Here is a 23,357-nt window from a genome sequence, read left to right on the forward strand (position 1 = left end):
TCACGGCTTACAATAAAAAAGTGGTGGGACTGGGACTGAGTCTATGACTGGAGCCTTCAAACTGGATAAGAGTGAAAGAATTTCTCCTTCTAAGAATAAGAATGATCGAAACACTACATTTCAGTCTCTTAAGTTTTCTTTATTTTCTTGTAACAATTAACCAACTGGTCAAACTCAAGAAAATTAATTGAATTGAATGTCCTCGTTTCGAATCAAAATTATTCTATTATGACTATATTAGTTGTATATTAAAATTAATTATTAATATAAAATATATATTAAAATATAATAAAAAGTGAATTCTGTTATAATTTGGGATAAGATGGTTAAAAATGATTAAACTTTGACTGGTAATAGTGTGTAGACTGCAGACACTTGGCAATAGGGAAATTTGAGCAAGGAGTGGATCAATGTCACTGAAAGCATTGTAATTAACTTTGACTTGTTTATTGTAAGGACAATTTGGAAATTTTGCCTATCAAAAATAAGGCTTGATGTCCAAAAAAAAAACAAGGAAGAAAAAATGAAAAATGAATGTATCTGATTTTTTTTTTTTTTTATCATAATGTATCTGATTTTTGAATGGAAGAAAATAAATGAGATATTTTTTTTGTGAAAGGCTAAGTCCATTAACTCTACCCGGATCCCACAACTCCACCCACCCATTCCCAAATCCTCATCTCTTCTCCTAGTTCCTGGTTCATCATGCAAGAGAGAGTTCTCTATGGTCATTATCGCAGAACACTTCCCGACGCAATCTCCCATGTTTTTTGAATCTGGAACGAATGAGGATGCTGCTGCGCCCTCCGATCGGATTTCTCCACTGGCTGCGTCCTCAAAGAAGCCTGCCGCAAAGAGTTGTTAGGAATGGGCTCTCCACGCAACTTTTTCAACAACCTTACCTAAAAAAAATGGAATTTTAATCATTTTGAAAATTATTTAGTTGTATGTTTTCAATCTGGAAAATGATGACTCTGACATCGAATTACGACATCAAAGTGGCACAAGCAGAAGCTACCAGGGACGAAGAAGAGTGACGCAGCTGTCTTCCGATTTTTGAGTATGAATGAAAGGAAGAGATTGTGCTTAGTGGTGACAGAGTCGATCCCCATTTAGCGGCACAAGAAGAAGCTACCAGGAGGCCACGCCGTCCACGGCTCCACCACCTCCATTTTTACTCTCAATTTCAACTTCTCTCACGAATAGGGCTGTCGGCTTATACAGGAACAATCCACCAGAAACTTTGATAGCCTTCGTGGTCGGACATTATTATGTTAGGAAATTATTTAATTTCCTAACTTATTTGTGGGCAATACATATATCAATTATAATCACAAATGATGCTATTTTAAATTAAATGACTTATATAATGATGATCTCATTTATTGTTATAAATGCTAATTGAATAAGTCATTATTACTTTTGATTTGGAATTAAATGAGAATAAAATCGGATATTATCTTTTGTTCCTTAGATAATTATCTTTTTGGATTTTAGATATATTATCTTTTGGGTTTTAGATACTATTTTATTTGGGCTTAAGGGTTTAATGGGTGCCATGCTCAAATATAAATAGACCTTCAGGGTATCGGTCCCCGAGATACTAAAGCCGTCTTTGTTGCTCTTTTCCCATCAAAAGAGTTGCAGTTTAGCCGCCTAGGAATACAGAAGGCTTTGGTTGAGGAAGATCGAAAGAACCACAAGATCCAAACTCTTCCAATCATAATTTATGTTTATGAATTCAGGTACGCTTTCGCATTATGTTATATTTTTTTTGGTGATTCAATATGGATGATCTGAGTTATTGAAATTAATTTATTCCAACAAGTAGTATCAGAGCCATCCATAATTTAGTCATCAAAAATATTTAATTTTATTTCATTCGGTCAATATATATATATACATACGCACAGTTTACATCACATACAAAATCGCTGCGCGTTTCGTGAAATTGTTTTCAGCGTCGTGCGTCACGTATATATATGAATTTAGTATTGTTCCGATCCACAAGGCATATCATTGTGGCCATTTGGATTGCTTTTAGAGTTTCGGCCATTTATAACTTTATACATATATATATGCATTATTCGATTTTTATTTTTCTATTATCGATTCAATATATATATATGTATGTTGTTTACGATATAAATTGTTGCACGCATATATATAAAGTTGTTTGAGTTTGTATGTGTGCGTCACTGTGTATATATGGATATGCCCTCCTGTGTTCTTTACATTATGACAATGCATATAAAGGAATATATATTTATGTTCCTTAATCAATATATGTGTGTATTATGTATATACGATTGTGCCTATATATATATGATTTTGGCATTGTTTCAGATTACATGTTATTACTGCCATTTGGATTGCTTTATATATATATATACTTTCGGCTGCTTAGATATATATATTTTACCGTATCGAACTTTTTTTTTTTATATAGTAATTGATTTATTCTGAAACATTAGCACAAAAAAATTTTTTTTTTTAATTGTTACACGAGGAAACTAGTAACAATTTGGATTATTATACCCATCTATTATAAAGATTTGATTTTGGAATAAATTGATTGAACATTATGCTGCCAAAATAGCCTCTTTTGTGAAAATTGATTTATTCAAAACATTAGGAATATGGTGATATGTAATTCATGCGAATATTGGTCGGCCCAAAGGAAGGCCTATATTTGGCCGAATTACATACACATATTAATGGTAAATAAATATTTGGGTAACTGATTAAGAATAAAGTAATACTTATTATTTATGCGAACAATAATCGGCCCAAAGGAAGTTTATTGTTTGGCCAAATAATAAGCATTGCACACTTTTGTTTATTTTCTATTAATTATGCGGTCAATAATCGGCCCAAAGGAAGGTTATTGTTTGGCCAATTAATAGAAAATATATGCGGTAATAAATAGGTTGCGAAGTTTAAGTTTCCATGTGCGCATTAAGTCGGTCCAAAGAAAGGCTTAATGTGTGACAGGAATTTTGACAATATTTGATTACTGCAATGAGAGTATCACTTACAGTTAATTTTTCTATCCAAAGATTGAAAATTAATGTTGTGCTAGATATCTCAATATGGATTTTTTACCCATTAATTAACTAATGTTTACTGCATGTTTATTTGTTCTAATCCAGAAACTTACTGCATGTTTATTTGTTCTAATCCAGAAACTATGGCTTCAGCTACCAATGTTTCTGCACAAATTAGCAGTATTCCTATGCTGAATGGTTCAAACTTTAAAGTTTGGAAGGATACCGTGGAGATTGTCCTCGGTTGTATGGATCTAGACACAGCTCTTCGAGAGGAGAAACCCACTTCCACTCCGGAAAATCTCAATGAGGTTAAAATAGAGAAGTGGGAGAGATCCAATCGAATGAGCATTATGATCATGAAACGGTCAATTCCTGAGGCGTTTCGGGGCTCAATTACTGAGGATAAAGATGCCAAAAAGTTCCTAAAAGATGTTGAAAAATTCTTTACTAAGAATGAAAAAACGGAGGCAAGTAGTCTTTTGAGCAAACTTGTCTCCATGAGGTATAAAGGTACAGGGAACATAAGGGAGTACATTATGGAAATGTCTCATCTTGCTTCAAAGTTGAAAGCACTAAAGTTAGAGTTGTCTGAAGACTTACTCGTGCATTTCATTTTGATTTCCCTTCCTACACACTTTGGGCAATTCAAAGTGAGTTATAACACTCTGAAGGACACCTGGTCCTTAAATGAGCTTATATCTCACTGTGTGCAAGAAGAAGAGAGGCTACAGCAAGATAAGACTGAAAGTGCTCACATGGCTTCATCTTCTCAGTATAAAAGAAAGCGTGATACTACTGCGGATATACCTTCTCAGCAGAAAAAGGCTAAGAAACAGGATCAAGTTTCAACCTGTTTCTTCTGTAAGAAGGCGGGACACATGAAGAAGGATTGTACCAAATATGCCACTTGGCGTGTAAAGAAGGGGTTGCCTGTGGAGCCGACTGCCAAGTGATGCTGAAAGATACATCTATGTGGCAGACGGCAATATAGTTGCAAGTCGAAGCTATAGGAACCTTTAGATTATGTTCCACGAGTGGATTTTATTTAGATTTATTAGAGACATTTTATGTACCGTCATTTAGACGAAATTTGGTTTCTGTTTCTCGTTTGGACAAATCAGGTTATTTTTGTTCGTTCGGAGACAATAAAGTTAGTCTCTTTTATAATTCGAATAATATTTATTCTGGTCATTTGGTGGATAATCTATATAGGCTTGACTTAAAATAATAAATACTGCAAACGGGTACAAAACAAAAACTAAATGAGAATTCGGCATCATTATGGCACAAACGCTTAGGTCACATCTCTAAACAGAGAATTTAGAGGTTTGTGTCGGATGAAATTCTTGGACCCCTAAAATTGGCGGACTTTGAAGTCTGCATTGAGTGCATAAAGGGGAAAAGGACAAACGAAAGGAAATTAGGTGCCGAGAGAGCTAAAGATGTCTTAGAACTAATACATACCGATATATGTGGCCCATTCTCTACTGTCTCTTGGAATGGACAACGGTACTTTATTACGTTCATAGATGATTACTCTCGTTATGGGTATCTATATTTAATTCATGAAAAGTCCCAAGCCTTGGATGTTTTCAAGTCTTTCAAAGCTGAAGTTGAACTTCAACTTGGAAAGAAAATTAAAGCTGTCAAATCTGATCGTGGTGGTGAATACTACAGAAGATATGACGGTTCAGGTGAGCAACGTCCCGGGCCTTTTGCTCTTTTCCTAGAGGAGTGTGGTATTGTTCCGCAATACACCATGCCAGGCAAACCTAGCATGAATGGTGTTGCAGAGCGAAGGAACCGAACTCTTAAGGACATGGTGAGAAGTATGATTAGTCATTCTTCCTTACCTGAATCACTCTGGAGAGAAGCATTAAAGACCGCAGTGTACATCCTTAATAGGGTGCCAAGCAAAGCAATTAACAAAACCCCATATGAAATTTGGACTGGAAAAAGGCCCAGTATAAAGCATCTACATATTTGGGGATGTCCAGCTGAGGCGCGACCTTATAGGCCGCATGAAAGAAAATTGGACTCAAGGGCAATTAGTTGCTACTTTGTTGGTTACGCGAGCGCTCACGGGGGTACAAGTTTTACAATCATGCATCAAGGTCTATTTTGAAACAGGAAATACGAGATTTCTTGAGGATGTTGAGTTTGGGGGGAAGGAGATATTAGAAATGTTGCTTTTGATGAGGATTCTGTAACTGACAATGATCAGGTCTTTGTACCTATTATTGTTCAAGACACAATTATAGTACAAAAGCACAATGAGAATCCTACTGTAGATCCAGTTACAGTACAAGAGAACAATGAGAATATCGTTGTTGCTCAAGATACTGCTACAGCACAGAAAAATAATGAGAATCCTCCTCAATCCCAATCCATACAGCAAGCTCAACAACCTCAAGAAGTGTCATTAAGGAGATCCAATAGAGAAAAGAGAAAATCCATCTATGATCTCAAACAAGCTTCCTGTTAAATGGTATCACAAGTTTAATCAAGTCATTACCTCATATGATTTTGAGGTAAATATTATAGATGAATGTGTATACCGCAAGTTCAGTGGGAGTAAATATATCCTTTTGGTCTTAGATGTTGATGACATTCTACTTACTAGTAACGATATAGGCTTGTTGCATGAAACTAAGAAATTTCTATCGAACAAATTTGAAATGAAAGATCTTGGTGATGCCTCTTTTGTATTAGGAATCGAGATACTAAGAGATCGTTCTCAAGGTATTCTTGGATTATCACAAAAGAACTATATCGAAAAGATTTTAAGTAGATATGGCATGGAAAGTTGTAGACCAATGGACACAGTCGTAACTAAAGGAGACAAGTTTAGTCTCAAACAATGCCCTGAAAATGATCTTGAGAGGACAGCAATGCATGATAAACCTTATGCATTAGCACTAGGGAATTCAATGTATGCTCAAGTCTACATACATCCTGATATATCATTTATAGTGGGAGTGTTAGGTAGATACTTGAGCAATCCGGATATGGATCATTGGATAGTTGTTAAACGCATAATGCGTTATCTAAAGAGAACAAAGGATTACATGCTTATTTATCGGAGATCAGAAAATTTGGAGATCATTAGGTACTCTGATTCCGATTTCATGGCATATGGTTGCGAAACTTTGTCACTAAGCTTCATATAGTAGATGACATTGAAAGGGCCATTAAAGATATTTTGTGACAATAAGTCAGTAAGTACTATACTCCAATAACAATAAGAGCTTGACAAAATCAAAGCATATAGACATCAAGTTTCTTAGTTGTCAAGGAGAAAGTTTAAGAAAAACAGATTTCCATAGAACATATGGAAACAGAGTATATGCTAGCAGACCCATTACCAAAGGATTGAACCCTAAAGTTTTTCATGAGCACACTGCTCGGATGGGTGTCAATATTTATGATGCCTTGGTTTAGTGGGAGTTTATTTCATGCTATATGTCCTATGACAGATATTGAGTTATTTTCTGCAGAATTAAGTTGATGGTTTATTTCATGTTATATGAAATGTTCATTTTGCAATATTTGTATTGTGTTTGATCTCAATAAAGTTGGACCAGCTGGAAATAGACATGCATGAGATCACTTGGCATGTAATTTCCATATTACTCATCCGAATTTGATCTATGTCGTTAAGTATATTAGGATGGTGATTGGCGTGGTTTAGTCACGGCATTTAATGTGATAAAAGCTGCGGTAGTTCCATATCTAATGTATGAGACGGACCAGATTGTTAAAGTAATGAAAGAAATAGCATTCAGATGCGCGCATAAAGTTTATAAAATGTGATTATGTCAAGAAAGAATATATGTATAGCCCAAGTGGGAGATTGTTAGGAAATTATTTAATTTCCTAACTTATTTGTGGGCAATACATATATCAATTATAATCACAAATGATGCTATTTCAAATTAAATGACTTATATAATGATGATCTCATTTATTGTTATAAATGCTAATTGAATAAGTCATTATTACTTTTGATTTGGAATTAAATGAGAATAAAACCGGATATTATCTTTTGTTCCTTAGATAATTATCTTTTTGGATTTTAGATATATTATCTTTTGGGCTTTAGATACTATTTTATTTGGGCTTAAGGGTTTAATGGGTGCCATGCTCAAATATAAATAGACCTTCAGGGTTTCGGTCCCCGAGATACTAAAGCCGCCTTTGTTGCTCTTTTCCCATCAAAAGAGTTGCAGTTTAGCCGCCTAGGAATACAGAAGGCTTTGGTTGAGGAAGATCGAAAGAACCACAAGATCCAAACTCTTCCAATCATAATTTATGTTTATGAATTCAGGTACGCTTCCGCATTATGTTATATTTTTTTTGGTGATTCAATATGGATGATCTGAGTTATTGAAATTAATTTATTCCAACATATTACTCCATCGTTTTTACCCAAAATTCGTGTGCATTGCACTTTCAATGTTGGTGGATATTCATAAAGATTTTATCATTATCTTTATATAAAGATGTATTTTTTTCTTTTTTATTAAATGATGAATTATAAGGTTTAATTTGATAATTATAAAAGTGTTATTTTTTTCAAAACTTAGCAAAACAAATAAAACATATTTTTAATATAATACTCTTTATAAAAAGATGTTTTTAACATCTTCTATCCCAATATTTACTGATTTGTTCCGTTTGTTAATTAATTTGATTAAGTGATGGAGAACATTTACCACACTTTCATTATGGAATTTACTGTGATTACTAGAGTTAACTGCTTTTGGTTTTCTATCTTACACATTTCAGGTGTCTTTCTTGGATTAGCTATTCTGTCTTGCGCACCTTAGCCACAGCTTCCATACTTTCGTTATTGATAGGCACCGATATAAAATATATACTACAAATAAGTTAAGAGAAAAGAATAAATACGTGTTTGACCTTTTAGGATTTGAAAATATATTTAAATTATTGACGTTTTTAAAATTTGAACATATCGATCTTTTATGGGTCTAAAAAATCAAACGTAATTCTCATTGTATTGACCTAGTAGATACGAATGCACACGTAAAAGGATTTTTGAAATTGGACAAATTAGACTCAAGGATTTATATGTCCAAATTTTAAAAAAATCAAGAACTTAAATGTATTTTTAAATCTTGAGGGATTTAAATGTCCGTAAACCAAAAAATCAGGAATCGATTTGACATTTTTTCATAAATTAAATTATATATGTATTTATGGCCATGGATTCCTTACTCCTACATTTTTGTAGGTTTATCATTAACCATCATAAAAATAATTATAAATTGTACCCCTTTTTTTTTGGAAAATTGACTAATTAGATTTTGACCCCTCAAATTATTAGTTTTTAACTTTTCTTTCTTTCTCTTTCATTTTCAGATTCAAAGACATTTAGAGAAAAGAGGTCTGCTAGGTTTCCTCTCTTTATCAATTTCTGCTAGAATTTTCAATCTCTGTCTCTCTCTCTTCCTCTTCCCCTACCGGAAATCTCAATATCTTCCTCTTTCCCTTGCTGCCGCAACCTGTGCCCGCCGCCGCGCAAGACGCCGCCGCCGCCGCGCAAGACGAAAAACTGAGAAAGATTACAGTTCTTGGAGAGCATCAACGAGACTGATTAAATCTCCTTCCGAAATAGAGTTCTGAGTGTTCTCCCTAAACCTCTCTACCAGGTTTGTTTCCTTTAGATTCATTCATTTCCTTCTTTGTCATCCTTCTTATGCAAAGTTTCATTAGATTGAACTTGTTCGAATTGGATTAGTCATTAGATTGAAGATCATGCCAAACCCCTTTAAGCTAGCCAAGCAAAGTTTCTTAATTGAATATCTTATTCTTGTTTAAATGAACTATGAACTATGCATATATAATCAATGAGGAAAATGCTATTTCAGATAGAATTTTTAGTTATTAGCAGAGCTAATCTTAACAAATTATTTTGTTATTTGTAAATTATCAGTCTATAATTAGGAGTTTTAATTTATCTTTTTATTAAATATCAAGAAAAAAATGATCTTTATAGTGATTTTTAATTCAAACAAGTACAAATATCAAATTTCCCATTGCCTTGTATATAAGAAAAAATCTTTATTCAAATATATGGGTTTAACATTGTCTTTTGATATGAATTAGCAATCTGGTATATCCAAGAAAAAATATGGCCAACAGATTATTATTTTTACCAAAACAAACGAAGGAATCAAGATCTGAAATATCTCTTGGAATCATAAAATCAACGAGGCATTCTGTTATTTGCTTGTTCTTAGTACTGTAATGATGTCTTGATCTCATTATCCAATTATATTTATTTGATTATTGTCTTAGTGATAAGTTGGAATTTCTGATGAGAAACAAACAATTTGCAAACCCAGCAGCTTAGTCAGATCATGGCTTCTCCTTCTCAAACTCACCACAATGTTTCAATGCGGGTCCTTCTCAAACATCCAAAGGTCGATTGTCATTTTGTTTGACAAAAAGTTCAAGTGGGTGTGATGAAATTACTTTCAGTAAACGTAGTATGCCGACCTTTTGAGACTTCTGAGAGAGCTGCAAAGGACTTGGCCCATGATGCATTAACTCGTATGTTGTCTGATTGGATTGAAGTTGATATTCTTCCTTACTATGGTTTATCTGCATTAGTATTATATGTTATGATCTACACACACCGTAAAAGGGATAAAAGATATGAATGCTTCTAAAGTAATGTTTCTAAGTGGTTTTAGATTCTGTCAGTAATATTTACAAAGCTTGTTATGTTTTAAATTCCAAACAGAATACAAACGGTGGGAAGAAGACATTGAGAAATGGCAAAATCCTATTCTTCAGGATGAGTCACTACCAGAATGGTAATTCTCTGTTTAAGCATGAAGACATTTTAATTTTTAAGCATCAACTTGTGTATTTGTTTGTTATGGATAATTGCCAGGTATATATTAGCTTAGAGCCTCTGCAGTATGTGCAAAAAACATAAAACAGAACTTTTCTTTTTTTTTTCTTTGCTAGTTCATGACTAGCTCTTCTGTCTGTAAATTTTTGTTATTTATTTTAACTAAGAAAGGTTTCTCTCAATCTTTCATAGATCATCCTCTCCCCATATTTATCAGAATGTTCTCCATTTGATCAACTCTTACTTTTGAAGCTTCTGTTGGTTTAGATAATATAACTAAATTTTCATTTACAGGTACAAGTTCACATTGTTTAATTGTTGCTGGAGGAACAATTTGGATTGGTATGTATTCATTTAAGTATATTGTTTTGTGATCGAGTAACCTGCATAAAATCTAGCTTTTTGGTGGATCTTGTTATTGTCAGATTAGTCTAATAAATGAAGACTCTTTGATCTGTCTTCCAGACTCGCATTTGCCATCTTCAAATATGAGGAAAAAAGCCGGGATCAGGTAAAAGAATTGGAAAATACAGAAGTCAAAGTGACTGAAGCCAAAGTGAGTCGTAGACAAGGTGCAGGTGCTGGGCGTACAACAGATAGCACCTATGATGTTGAGTATACAACAGATAGTGCCAGTGACGTTGATTGCATGGTAGATGGCGTGGATGAAAAACATCGTGGTGATCTCTCCCAAGAAAGTGATGCTAGTGTTACTCTGACAATGATGGACCAGCAATATGACAGAGATGATGTTGGAAGGTTTCTGTACTTGGAAGGTGTTGAATATATCATATGGTGCACATATGATGTGCACTTCTATGCTTCGTTTGTCCTTCTTGAGCTCTTTCCAAAGATTGAATTAAATATACAGCTATGCATGTGCATAAAGATAATATATTATCTTAACCGAAACAGAATCCTGAAGCTTCTTGTAGAAATATGTATTAAAAAAATTATACTTGGATAACGATCTATTTGCCAAAGATGCTTGCTGCTTCAAATATCTAGCAAAGTGAAAATGTCATAAGTAGAGATATTAAAAGCTAACATCATACTGTAGTGTGGTTCAAGTTTTCAGCTAGAGTCATCCAAAAGGTCAAAGACAGCACATTGGTTTATGAATCAAAGCCATAGTAATGACAGGTAGAAAAATCCAGTAGGAAAAACTAGTGGAGCAATATCAAATTTTTTGGTGTTATATTTGGCTAAGCATAGCCACACACACACACAAAAGGTCAAAAAACAGCACATTAGTTTAGGAATCAAAGCATAAGTAATGACAGGCAGACAACTCTGGTAGGAAAAACTAGTGGAGCAATATTAAATTTCTGGATATTATATTTGGCTACACACACAGACAGACAACTGAACTTAAAGACTAAATAGTTTCAGTAGTAAAAAGAACTATAATTTATCCTATCAAATATGCAACGATTTTGCTCTATCCATATACATCCCCACAAAATCACATCTTATGAATATAGGTTAACAAGAGAAAGAAAACACAAACTACATATTTCACTTCAAAATAACAAAGAAAAAAAATTAATACTAATAACCTATTTGGAAAAATGGAGGGAAAGTACAAATAAACTTACCGCATATAAAAATCCAGATAAAGTATGATTGGCCCTGATTCATCACCTTTATCCGGGATACAAATAATGATCAAGCTCTAATGAAGACTGAATACATGAAACATTAGAAGAAAAAAATCCAGAAATGAGAGGATGGACAAGAGAGATTGAAATATAACAATAAAAAGCTAAAACGAGGATAATTTAAAAAAGCTCTCTGCAGGTTAAGAGTTGAATCATTACAAGGCAAGAAAAAGCTACCTGATGATGGGGAAATCAATTTCCAAATATTGAAACTAAAACAGCTTCACAAAACATAACATTAGAGTTAAACCTACAAGAGAAGCACATCTAATATCTACATAAAACACACATGAAAACAATGACATGCAACCAAATAGGGTAATATAGTAACAAAAGCAATTTAAAATTTACCAATTGCCCCAATTTTGTGCTCCCTAGCAGACCTCTCTAGGAAGATTTATTAGCATCAAACGATTGAGTGGAGGAAGATTTGATAAGGATGTCGGTCAATTGTCGAGAAGAAGGAACTGAAAGTAATTTCATCACACCCGCTTGAACTTTTTGTCAAACAAAATGACAATCGACCTTTAGATGTTTGAGAAGGACCCGCATTGCAACATTGAGGTGAGTTTGAGAAGGAGAAGCCATGATCTGAATAAGCTGCTGGGTTTGCAAATTGTTTATTTCTCATCAGAAATTTCAACTTATCACTAAGACAATAATCAAATAAATATAATTGGATAATGAGATCAAGGCATCATTACAGTACTAAGAACAAGCAAATAATAGAATGCCTCGTTGATTTTATGATTCCAAGAGATATTCTAGATCTTGATTCCTTCGTTTGTTTTGGTAAAAATAATAATCTGTTGGCCATATTTTTTCTTGGATATACCAGATTGCTAATTCATATCAAAAGACAATGTTAAACCCATATATTTGAATAAAGATTTTTTCTTATATACAAGTCAATTGGAAATTTGATATTTGTACTTGTTTGAATTAAAAATCACTATAAAGATCATTTTTTTCTTGATATTTAATAAAAAGATAAATTAAAACTCCTAATTATAGACTGGTAATTTACAAATAACAAAATAATTTGTTAAGATTAGCTCTGCTAATAACTAAAAATTCTATCTGAAATAGCATTTTCCTCATTGATTATATATGCATATAGTTTCTGTGAGCAGTTGAGCACCTAAATTTGGTTCCATTGAAACAATTTAAATCATAGTTCATTTAAACAAGAATAAGATATTCAATTAAGAAACTTTTCTTGGCTAGCTTAAAGGGGTTTGGCATGATCTTCAATCTAATGACTAATCCAATTCGAACAAGTTCAATCTAATGAAACTTTGCATAAGAAGGATGACAAAGAAGGAAATGAATGAATCTAAAGGAAAGAAACCTGGTAGAGAGGTTTAGGGAGAAAACTCAGAACTCTATTTCGGAAGGAGATTTAATCAGTCTCGTTGATGCTCTCCAAGAACTGTAATCTCTCTCAGTTTTTCGTCTTGCGCGGTGACGGCGGCGGCGTCTTGCGCGGCGGCGGGCGCAGGTTGCGGCAGCAAGGGGAAGAGGAAGATATTGAGATTTCCGGTAGGGGAAGAGGAAGAGAGAGAGAGACAGAGATTGAAAATTCTAGCAGAAATTGATAAAGAGAGGAAACCCTAACAGACCTCTTTTCTCTAAATGTCTTTGAATCTGAAAATGAAAGAGAAAGGAAGAAAAGTTAAAAACTAATAATTTGAGGGGTTAAAATCTAATTAGTCAATTTTCCAAAAAAAAAGGGGTACATTTTATAATTATTTTTATGATGGTTAATGATAAACCTACAGAAATGTAGGAGCAAGGAATCCATAGCCTGTATTTATATATAATAATTAATTTAGTTTGTAAATAATATTCTTGATAAAATAAGGTAACAAAGATATGTTTAGTGGTTTTTAATGGGTTTACTTACTCATTCTCATAATAGCGTGATCTGTTTGTTTTCAATAAAATATTTTATATCAAGTTATTGTTATATGAAACTGAAAATGCCATAAACATGTTTATTGTTTATAATTTTTCATGTGTAATTTGAATGTTACAACATGTTTACTACTAGAAAGTGAGTTTTGTCATTTCCAGATTAATAATATTCTTAAACTGGATATATTACTCTTAATACAAATCACATGATGATAAAATTATATCAAATTGGAGTGACATTATCCTTTATCCTTTTCCTCTTTTGCTACACTTTGTCTATCATAATAGATTTAGTGGATTCACAAAATGAGTAGTTATTAATCCCCGAGTTAAATTGTGTCTTGCATGCAATAATTTGGACTGGAAATTCAGTAATCATACATAATCAGGTGTGCATGTAATGGAAATCTATAGCACCATATACCAATAGAACCCAATGATATATAAAAAAAAACGCATATATATGTAAATGTAAATACAGTAATAGTGAAAATATATAATAAGATACATGATGAAATTAAGTACTAAGCACTACTAAGAAGGTTTCTTGTATCTTGATTCTTGCCCCAAGCTCTCTCCTTCCATATGACTTCCACTTCGTCAAAAGTCAACCCCTTAGTCTCGGGAACACACGTAGCCACAAAGACAAAGGCAAGCACGCATATACCTGCAAGGATCAAGAAGGTGGCACCAGTTCCCAAGACTTCAGCGATGGAGAGAAAGCTCTGAGAAACTATCAAGTTTGAAACCCAGCAGACGGTGGCGGACATTCCCCCACAAATGCCTCTGTATTCTTCCGGGTATATCTCTGAGTTCACGGTCCACGGGACGGGCCCCATCCCGGGCGAAAAGAACGCGATGTAGAGGGTTAAGCCCAACACTGCGATCCATCCGTACAACTGGTTGTCGGATGATTGGTTCGTGAAGGCGAAGGCCAGGATGATGAGGGAGGTGAAGACTCCTCCTAAGCTGGACAGTGCCAGTATCTTCCTTCCGGCGTGGTCAATCAGATATATGCCCAGAATGGTGCCTGCCGCATTCATTCCCGCAACAAGCAGTGAGATCGTTAGAGCCAACTCATTCGACTCGAATCCTGCCATTTGTACGATCGTTGGGCTGTAGTACATCACTGTGTTGATACCCGTAAATTGCTGAAAAGCCTGCACCCCAATTCAAAACTCCATAAATATGTATTTCTTTTGTATACCAAAATCAATAAATTAACTTTGCACGTTGAAAATGTATTTACCTGGAGTCCAGCTCCGACAAGGAAGGCGAGTTTGATTTCCTTTGATTTGAAGACATCAGTGAATCTAATATCCTTCCTCCTCTGGCGCTCTTGCTCTGACTGAGCAGTAAGGAAGTCAACTTCATCTTCTAGGCGAGCAAAGTCGTAGATCTTGGAAAGAACATCAACAGCTTCGTTTTTCCTATTCTGGAAGCAAGATCAAGGGAGTATTGAGTTAGTTGAATGAATGAATGAATGAATGAAGATATAGATAGATACCTTGGTGAAGAGCCATCTAGGGGATTCAGGTAGAAAGAGCATGAGGGTGAACTGAACAATTGCAGGGACAGCAGAAACGCCAAGCATCCAGCGCCACGTGCCGGGAACCCTGGTAAAAGCAAGGTTGACGATGTAGGAAAGAAACTGGCCACCGGTAATCATGAGGACGTTGGTGCTGACCAAAGAGCCCCTGATTTCGGAGGGGGATGCCTCCGCGATGTAGACGGGGGCCGTCACAGAGGCCACGCCCACTCCCAAGCCAACAAGAAACCGCCCCAATATCAGAACGTAGTGATTGGGGGCGGCTGCCATCCCGATGGCACCCGACCCGAATATGACGTCAGCAATGAGCGTCGCCTTCTTCCTCCCGTATGCGTCGTTGATCCAACCTCCCGCCGCCGCTCCAAGAATGGCTCCGGCAATGGCCATGCTCACTATTGTCTCCTGCAGAAAATTGCTATTCCTAACTTCCTCAAAATCATCTTTTATGTATAGAAGTGCTCCTGATATCACTCCTGCATTTAATTATTTGTTTAATTTCAGTATTTAATTATAGATAGAGAAATGCAACAATAAAATTTGTAGGTAGAGAATCAAGACGCAAGTTAGAACTGAAATTGGTACCTGTATCGTAGCCAAAGAGCATGCCACCAATGCCAGCAACGGCGGTGAGTCCGAGAATATAAGGATTCTTGAAAAATGACATCTTCCTATCAGGATACAAATCCAGGTACCCTGAGCTTCCTGGGGTTGATTGCATAGTCATCTTAGAAAATGCAACCTAACCACCAATCCAAATCTAATATATGAAATCACTTAATGAATTTAGGCAATCGACAATATGATGGTTCTGATGGGATTAAGGATCATTTGCTTAAACCATGCATGGAGCCATGGATTATAAATAGTACAATATATAATAGAGACAACTAAATTGATTTGCTGGGATAATAACCTAATTACCAGAATTGGGAAATTTTAAATTTCAAAAAGGCTAGCTTAGGAGCGAGGCCAGATCGGATTTTGTTACTTCCTTGTTGTATTTTCGTTTGGCTAAGAAAGGGAGATGCAAATTGGGTACAATAATTTGGACAGTATATCATAACCATTAATTTAAAGGGAGGTTGTATATATGTATGTATGTTGCATGCAATTTTATTTTCTTTTCCTTTTTTTTCTTTTTTTTTCATTTTGTTTTTTCAGTTGCAATTTCTTATTTTCCCTCCTAATTACCAGCCATCCATCCCAATAAAACAGATCCTCCGTCCTAATAATTGCATAGTTCACGTATAATTATAATTATATACCTTAAAAATGAGCTCACTAATTGTCTTTGTTAAAGACATTTGAATTACTTTAGGAAGAATAAGATTCATAAACACCCAATATGGTGTTCGCCAGCCATATGTTAATTAACTAAAATAAAATTAGTTCACAAGAATTGAAAAATTAGTTATGTTCAACTAAGTGTTGAACTGTATTTTGTGTATTAAAAAAATAAATATAGTACTGTTATCAGATAAGAAAAGTGAAAAAAGATTATTTATATTCAGTCCTATTTTATGATACCTATTTTGTTTTATAATATTTATCATTTTTTATATTTTAGATAAATTTATAATGTAATTCAAATAATATAATCTTTCCACCTTCATTTAGAACTCTTCCAGTCTCGCTCTTAATTTCAGAAAAAAAAAAATATCACATTATGAATACAGGAACCCTATTGTATGGATTCATTCATTGTGAATGAAAGAAATTAGAATGAATTTAGATTCTTTCAAACAGGAACCGCAAACTCGAAGATTTGACTGTACTTTATGGAACACCTTGTCCGCATCCAGAGGAGGCAATGATAAGGAATACTACATAATTATTTGGTGGTCGTTTTCTCCAAATAAATAAATAAATAAATAAAAGGTTGTTTGGGTTTTGCTCCGATCCTTTCACATTTTATTTTAAATTTTTTTGCCATTATTGTAAAATTAAATGAGTAATTTACAATATGATCGTTAATTTAAAAATCATTGTTCTCTGAATTTATTAAATAAAAAAATATTTAACACCAAAAAAAATATATCCAGTTGTACACATCAAATATTAATTAGAATAAATTAGTATGCGTGGAAATTTTAAGGAATAAAAGAGAAAAATAATAATAATCAATAATTACTTTTTGTACATTTAATGTGTTTATACTATTTGTCAATAATTACTTTTTGTACACATTATAAATTATTAAAAATAATACAGTATATCATTTAAGCATGAAAATGAGAACACACACATCTTATATATGATAGGGTTACATCATATTTTGATTTTTATTTTTGGCTGAGCTGCAATACAACTAGCACTGGCACCAATTCAAGTGTGACACTTCAAGTGAGAGAAAAAAACAGTCAAAAACTGATGAAACGAAAGCTCATGCATTCCTATTATTTATTTAAATACTTTCTTTTTTAGAATATAATAACTAAAATACAAATGTAAAACAATCTAAATTAAGGTAAGGGAATGAAAAAACAAGGCAAGAGGTTCACATTATTTGTGTTTGAAATTTTGAATAACTACACCTGTGTTGAGTTGTAGAGAAAGGAGGGAAAGGGGTTGGTCAGAGGTGAACCAAAAATAAAAACGGCAAATAATTCAGGTGTAATTTTGAGGCAACACGAAAACAAATTTTCTCATAAAAGCCGAAAATGTTTGTTAAGTTATTACAAATACAACAAACAAGAAGTGTCCAAAATCACTAAATTTAACAACTATCGATTCTCTATATAAATTATAAAGTGCTAATCGATACACATTGCTTTCTCGTTTCTTATTTTAAATTGCACAAATAAAATACCTGCAATTAATTGATTAAGCAAGTAATGCAACAATGGTGGCTGCTGATATGGGCATGTCCATGAATGCAGGAATTTCTGACTATTTGAAAAAGTATTCAGAACGTAGAATATCATTTTTTCAAAGCTCTTATATTGGTTTTTTTTGCTGTTGGTATTGATAGTCTTCTCTTTAGTTATGAAACTGGTATATAATATCCATATGTGTATATATTATAAATGTATACATTTAATTAATAACATTTCATACTAAATATCTAAATTGATTTAATTTGCAGGTCTTGTGTATAAATGAGAAATTTGAATATGTCAAAAAGAGTTATTTACTTCAGATCAGAATATCTTTAATTTAATTACTATCAATTTTATTATGTGTATACTCAAATCAATTACCAAACTATTATATAGAGAGTACTTAATATTTTTTTAAAAAATATTATCCTATTCTAAAAAAAATTTAATGTTTGGTAATTAATTTTATGTTAGATTATTCTATTAGTTCATATAATTTTATTGAATTTGTAATCAAATTTTTATATTTAAAAAAGTTTAATTAAGTCCTTATACTAATTTTAAATTTGTAATTACATTTTTATTATTCTAAAAATGTTTAATTTAATAGAATATGAGTATATTCATTACTAGTAAGATAGATGAAAGTATTTTTTTAACATTTACGGTTAATTATGATCTGATTAGAAGATTAAAATTGATGCAAAACCTAATTAAAAACTTTAAAATATGGGAGGAACTTAATTACAAATTTAAATTGATTATAAAGACTAGTAGTGTAATTTAAAATATGACTATTTAGTTAAAAAAATCAATAAATGAGGCTTACTTTTTGTGTCTATGCAGCATTTTTGAATTATTATAATATATGATTATCATATTGTATTATTTTGTATATTCTATCTCACTGGAGATAATTGTTAGCATAGTTTTGGCTGGAGTAATTTTTGGCGTTGCCATAGGTGGTTACATTAACGATGTATTCGGACGTAAAATTGGCTACAATTATAGTAGATATTAGTTTTATTATTGGATCAGTATTCCTTTAAATATTGCGGAAGTATCACTATTTGAAATAAGAGGAGAATTGGTTAATACCAATTGTCTTATAATTACTGGTGGCCAATTTCTTTTCTATTTCATCAATTATAGCTTGATAAGAGTAAGCTTCACTGACTTGCTGATTAACTAATAATATATATATCTTCAATTATAATTTATAAACATCGGCTTATGTATGCATATGCAGGTTCCAGGGATTTGGCGTTGGATGCTTGGACTTGCAACTACATCGGCTCTTATTCAATTGGTTCTCATGATGTTTTTTGTTGAGTCTCATGATGATACTGAGAGACTGGAACTCAGTATTATGTTTGTTGGTTTAGAGACTAATACTAAAATTTTAGTTTCTGTCTCTAAAATTTTAATATTTTAGTATCTCTAAAAAATGAAGGCATAGGAGATTGAAATTTTTGGAGATAGAGACTGAAACTTTAATAACATTTTATACCTAAAATACTCTCATTTTAATTAATTAATTTCAACTTTATCCTTTGTGCAAATTAGATTAGAGTTTCACCCTTATCTTAGTCTTTGTCCCATATTTTACACCAAACACAATACTGAGACTTATTTCTGTCTCTGTCTCTCAATCTATGTCTCTCTTCCAAATGCTACCTGAAGGTTGCAAGGGGACTGTGTTGGGTAATGAGAAGGCCCAGTTTAGGAAGCTTTGGGAGTATTTAATGAAATTGCATCGGAGTAATCCAAGGAGCATTGCTAACATGGATGTGAATCCACAACCACAAGGACCACCTTTATTTGAAAGACTCTATGTTTGTTTAGATGCATGCAGAAAGGGTTTTAGAGCTAGTTGTAGGTCCTTGATTGGCATGGATGGATGTCATCTTAAGGGGTACTATGGGGGCCATCTTCTTTGTGTTGTTGCACAAGATGCCAATAACCATTCATTTGTCATTGCCTATGTTGTAGCAAGAGCTGAGAATATTGATAACTGGAGATGGTTCTTGTCACGACTTGTATGCATGCTGTTGCTGCCATATCAAGATTAAGAGTGAGAGATGCTGAGGACTTTGTGAGTCCCTTTCTAACAATGGATGCAGTAAGGAGGACTTATGATGAACGTGTCAATCCAGTCAATAGTGAAGAATATTGGAAACCCATTGATGCTCCAAAGCCTGACCCTCCAAGAATTATGAGACCAACTGGACGTCCTAAGAAATGCAGAAATGAAGCAGTTCAACCACCCTCGTTAGTTAGTGCTGATAAGATGAGAAGAACTTTTCAAATCACTTATAGCAAATGTGGAGAGAAGGGACACTACTATAAAACGTGTGAGGGAGCACCAAGTAGACCAAATTGGTAGCCTAAGAAGAAAAAGGCCAAGTCCGTCACCAATGAGTTGGTAATGCACAATGGTTTTGAGGCTCCCCTATTAGCTTTTGCAGACCAGATTGCTCAAGAACAGGTATATGTGTGTATCTGTTAACAAATATTTGGATTATGAGTCCTATTATAAAAGTTGTTGACGTCGATTTGGACTGATTATAACTTGGTTAGGGATTTATGTGTGCTAAATATTAATTGTAAGAGGAGGTTGATTTCGACTAAAATAGAAATAGTTAGGCATTATAGTGTCAAACACTCCCAAATGTTTGTTGACCGTTGTAATCCTGTAGTAGACTATAGCCAGTGTTAAGCCCAATAACCAGCGTGTGGAAGGGATTCAATATTTTGTGGAAGACACAGTGGTAAAGCTCCTTGAATTACTTGCCTGAAATTTGTTAGGATTGAGCAGTGAGTTAACCTAAGTCATCAATTACAAAACAAGGCAAGAAAGAAGAAGAAAATGATGCCAAAGAGACCCAATGTTGAGCCTGATGAGGTTAATGTCTCACAATCAGCTCCAAAGACATAGGTGACACTATATATCTTTGTGTGCCGCAAAAAAAGGCTTATTTCATACCAAATTCATATATTCTGATTTATATAGTGCATGCATTTCATTCTGATTGTTGTTTTCTTGTTCTGTTTGGCCTAAAGCCCATGAATGCACAGGCTGGTGAGACTGATCTGAAAGCTTCTTCATTAGCAATAGCTTCAAACACCCCAAATCCAGTTGCAAGATCAAACATTACAATACCATCAGCACTAACTCTTGCTCAAATAAGGCCTGCACATCCCAAGTTTAGGCCCAAACAAAAGATTTTTAAGCCCCTTGCTCAAATCCCAAGGGATGTTGCTAATAACGCTCCCGAAACAACCTCACAACATGGTGAAGGAGCACTTAACCCACATCGGCCACCAACAAACAATCCTAAAGCAATTTCAAGTGAGACTATAATAGCAGCTAGTAGTGAAACTTCCTCAAAGATGTTTAAGTTCATTCCAACTCTAGGCACCTTTAAGGGAAAGAAGAATTAAGGATGTTGTTGTGCTCAACATCTTATTTGTCTTTGGGTTAATATGTTACATTTTGAAAGTTTTTTGTCTTTTATACATTATGTAATATTTTGGTTTATGCTCTATGGTTATTATTAGCATACAACCACAATGGTTTGGTTTACCATTGTCAAGTACTTTATGATTGGCTACAGACCAGATTGCCTTTTTTTGTGAAACTAAAACACACTTACTGTGTTATTTTGATATTTCTATTTAAAATGATGTCTTTAGTGTCAAATGCAATTTCTTGTGATTATTGCTTTCTCATATATGTATTATAATGGGAAAAGTATAGGTAACCAACAATATTTTTGAACAATGTGTAAACAATGTGAATTAATAGGGTTAAAAGAGTAAATTTAATTAGTAGCATTAAATTAGGGTGTAGTGTATTTTTATTTGATTGGTGGTTGTTCATGTTGTTCAAAATAGTCATTGTTTACCTAGCACTCCCCATTATAATGTAGTTAGTCAACAATGGATAATTACATTGTCAAAACTTTCAAGCTAAACACATGTCTTTCATTCATCAAAACTAAACTTAATCATTTAAATTACAAAAGCCATTACTCATAAGTTTACTAATGCTGTAGTAATTTCAATTTAAATTACAACACAATATCTCAACCATACAAAGCACTAAAGAGGAAAGAACATGAAAATGTCACTATAATTCCAAGCAACAATGTTGAAATGACCTTGCATTTACTATTGTTTGAAGTTGTGCGTATGTCCTCCTTTGTCCCATCGACATCTTTAACAGTATCAGTCTCTCTTCCATCCTCTTCATCTGTTGTATCAGTTCATTGGAACTTGAGACATCTATAACATCTTTGCCATCAAAAGATGCCACATATTCGTCCATCCACGCGAAGAAATTGCAATGAGGAGCTTTCTTCTGGAAAATAAATACCCTTGAAAATGTGAAAAGAAAATAACTCACTTATTTTAGCAACATTGACAACTAATTACCTTAAAATAGGAACACCCAAAAAAAGCCTGCTTGGGTTGTTCTTGGTGGAAGACTCAAACAAGATGGCATATGTTCAACAATTACAAGTAGGTGCTGTGAATTTCTTCTTCTTCTTAGTGGTCACTCTCCTAAAGCTCCCAGTAGAACCCAGCATCGGACTTAGACTCTCGTTGCGCCTTTAGTCTTCCATTTGAACCTGTGTCTTCACCAGCCATGAAATGGAGAACTCAATATGCCCAAATGACTACAAAGAACAAAAACTCTAACATCTTAAACGTTGAAAATTTTCACCCTGAACCACACGATGTTGTTATGGCTACTGTGCAGGGGTCGATTAGTCCCGAATATGGACGCACAATATACATGTGGACTAGCCACTGACACGTCAACATCCCACCGTTTCTCTTCCAGTTGTAGGAGTCGCGATGGGTATTTCCAACAGAGGTTGAAGACCTGTTTGTTAATTTCAAATCCTGCGAGAACAATTTGTCCATAACCCAAATGGTTAGGGACTGAAACGAGTATTTACTCTTCAAGTGAGAGAAAAAAAAAAGTAAAAAACAGATGGAATGAAAGCTCGTGCATTCTTATTATTTTATATAAATACCTTCTTTTTTTAGTTTATAATAACTAAAATACAAATGTAAAATAATCTAAATAAAGGTAAGAGAATGAAAAAACAAGGTAAGGGGTTCACATATGTGTTCGAAATTTTGAATACACATGTCTTGAGCTGTAGAGGAACGAGGGAAAGGGGATGGTCAGAGGAAGGAAATATAGAAAAGATAAATAATTCAGGTGTAATTTTGTGGCAACATGAAAACAAATTTTCTCATAAAAGCCGAAAATGTTTGTTAAGTTGTTACAAATACAACAAACAAGAAGATTCTACAATCACTAAATTTAATAACTATCAATTCTCATATAAACTATAAAGTTCTAATAGATACTCATTGCTTTTTCGTTTATTATTTCAAACTGCACAAATAGAACACTTGCAATTACATGAATAAGCAAGTAGTGCAACAATGGTGGCTGAT

At 33.8% G+C, this 23,357-nt stretch overlaps 1 protein-coding gene and 1 long non-coding RNA gene across 2 annotated transcripts; both read right to left on the bottom strand.

Annotated features, from left to right (window-relative positions):
• Window positions 1-10,764: 10,764 nt before the first annotated feature.
• LOC130947309 (uncharacterized) lies at window positions 10,765-12,051 on the bottom strand. The gene is made up of 3 exons (XR_009072625.1): window positions 11,946-12,051; window positions 11,532-11,618; window positions 10,765-10,937 (listed from the first exon to the last, which is right to left on the bottom strand). It is a non-coding gene; the product is annotated as an uncharacterized LOC130947309 (long non-coding RNA).
• A 1,900-nt stretch (window positions 12,052-13,951) lies between these two features.
• Window positions 13,952-16,130, bottom strand: LOC130948130 (inositol transporter 1-like). The gene is made up of 4 exons (XM_057876842.1): window positions 15,643-16,130; window positions 15,019-15,533; window positions 14,761-14,946; window positions 13,952-14,671 (listed from the first exon to the last, which is right to left on the bottom strand). Exons 1-4 carry the CDS (start codon window positions 15,782-15,784, stop codon window positions 14,036-14,038), a joined length of 1,479 nt encoding a protein of 492 aa, XP_057732825.1. The 5' UTR covers window positions 15,785-16,130; the 3' UTR covers window positions 13,952-14,035.
• Between the last annotated feature and the right edge of the window lie 7,227 nt (window positions 16,131-23,357).

This window comes from Arachis stenosperma, chromosome 9, assembly GCF_014773155.1.
Source record: "Arachis stenosperma cultivar V10309 chromosome 9, arast.V10309.gnm1.PFL2, whole genome shotgun sequence".
Taxonomy (NCBI): domain Eukaryota; kingdom Viridiplantae; phylum Streptophyta; class Magnoliopsida; order Fabales; family Fabaceae; genus Arachis; species Arachis stenosperma.

Bases quoted from the DNA above. Each gene is read 5' to 3' on its own strand.
- LOC130948130 (XM_057876842.1), bottom strand. From the start codon at position 15,784: ATGACTATGCAATCAACCCCAGGAAGCTCAGGGTACCTGGATTTGTAT. The intron at 14,947-15,018 runs GTATCTATCTAT...TCTTGCTTCCAG, and splicing joins CTAGATGGCTCTTCACCAAG to AATAGGAAAAACGAAGCTGT. The intron at 14,672-14,760 runs GTAAATACATTT...ATTGGGGTGCAG, and splicing joins TTGTCGGAGCTGGACTCCAG to GCTTTTCAGCAATTTACGGG.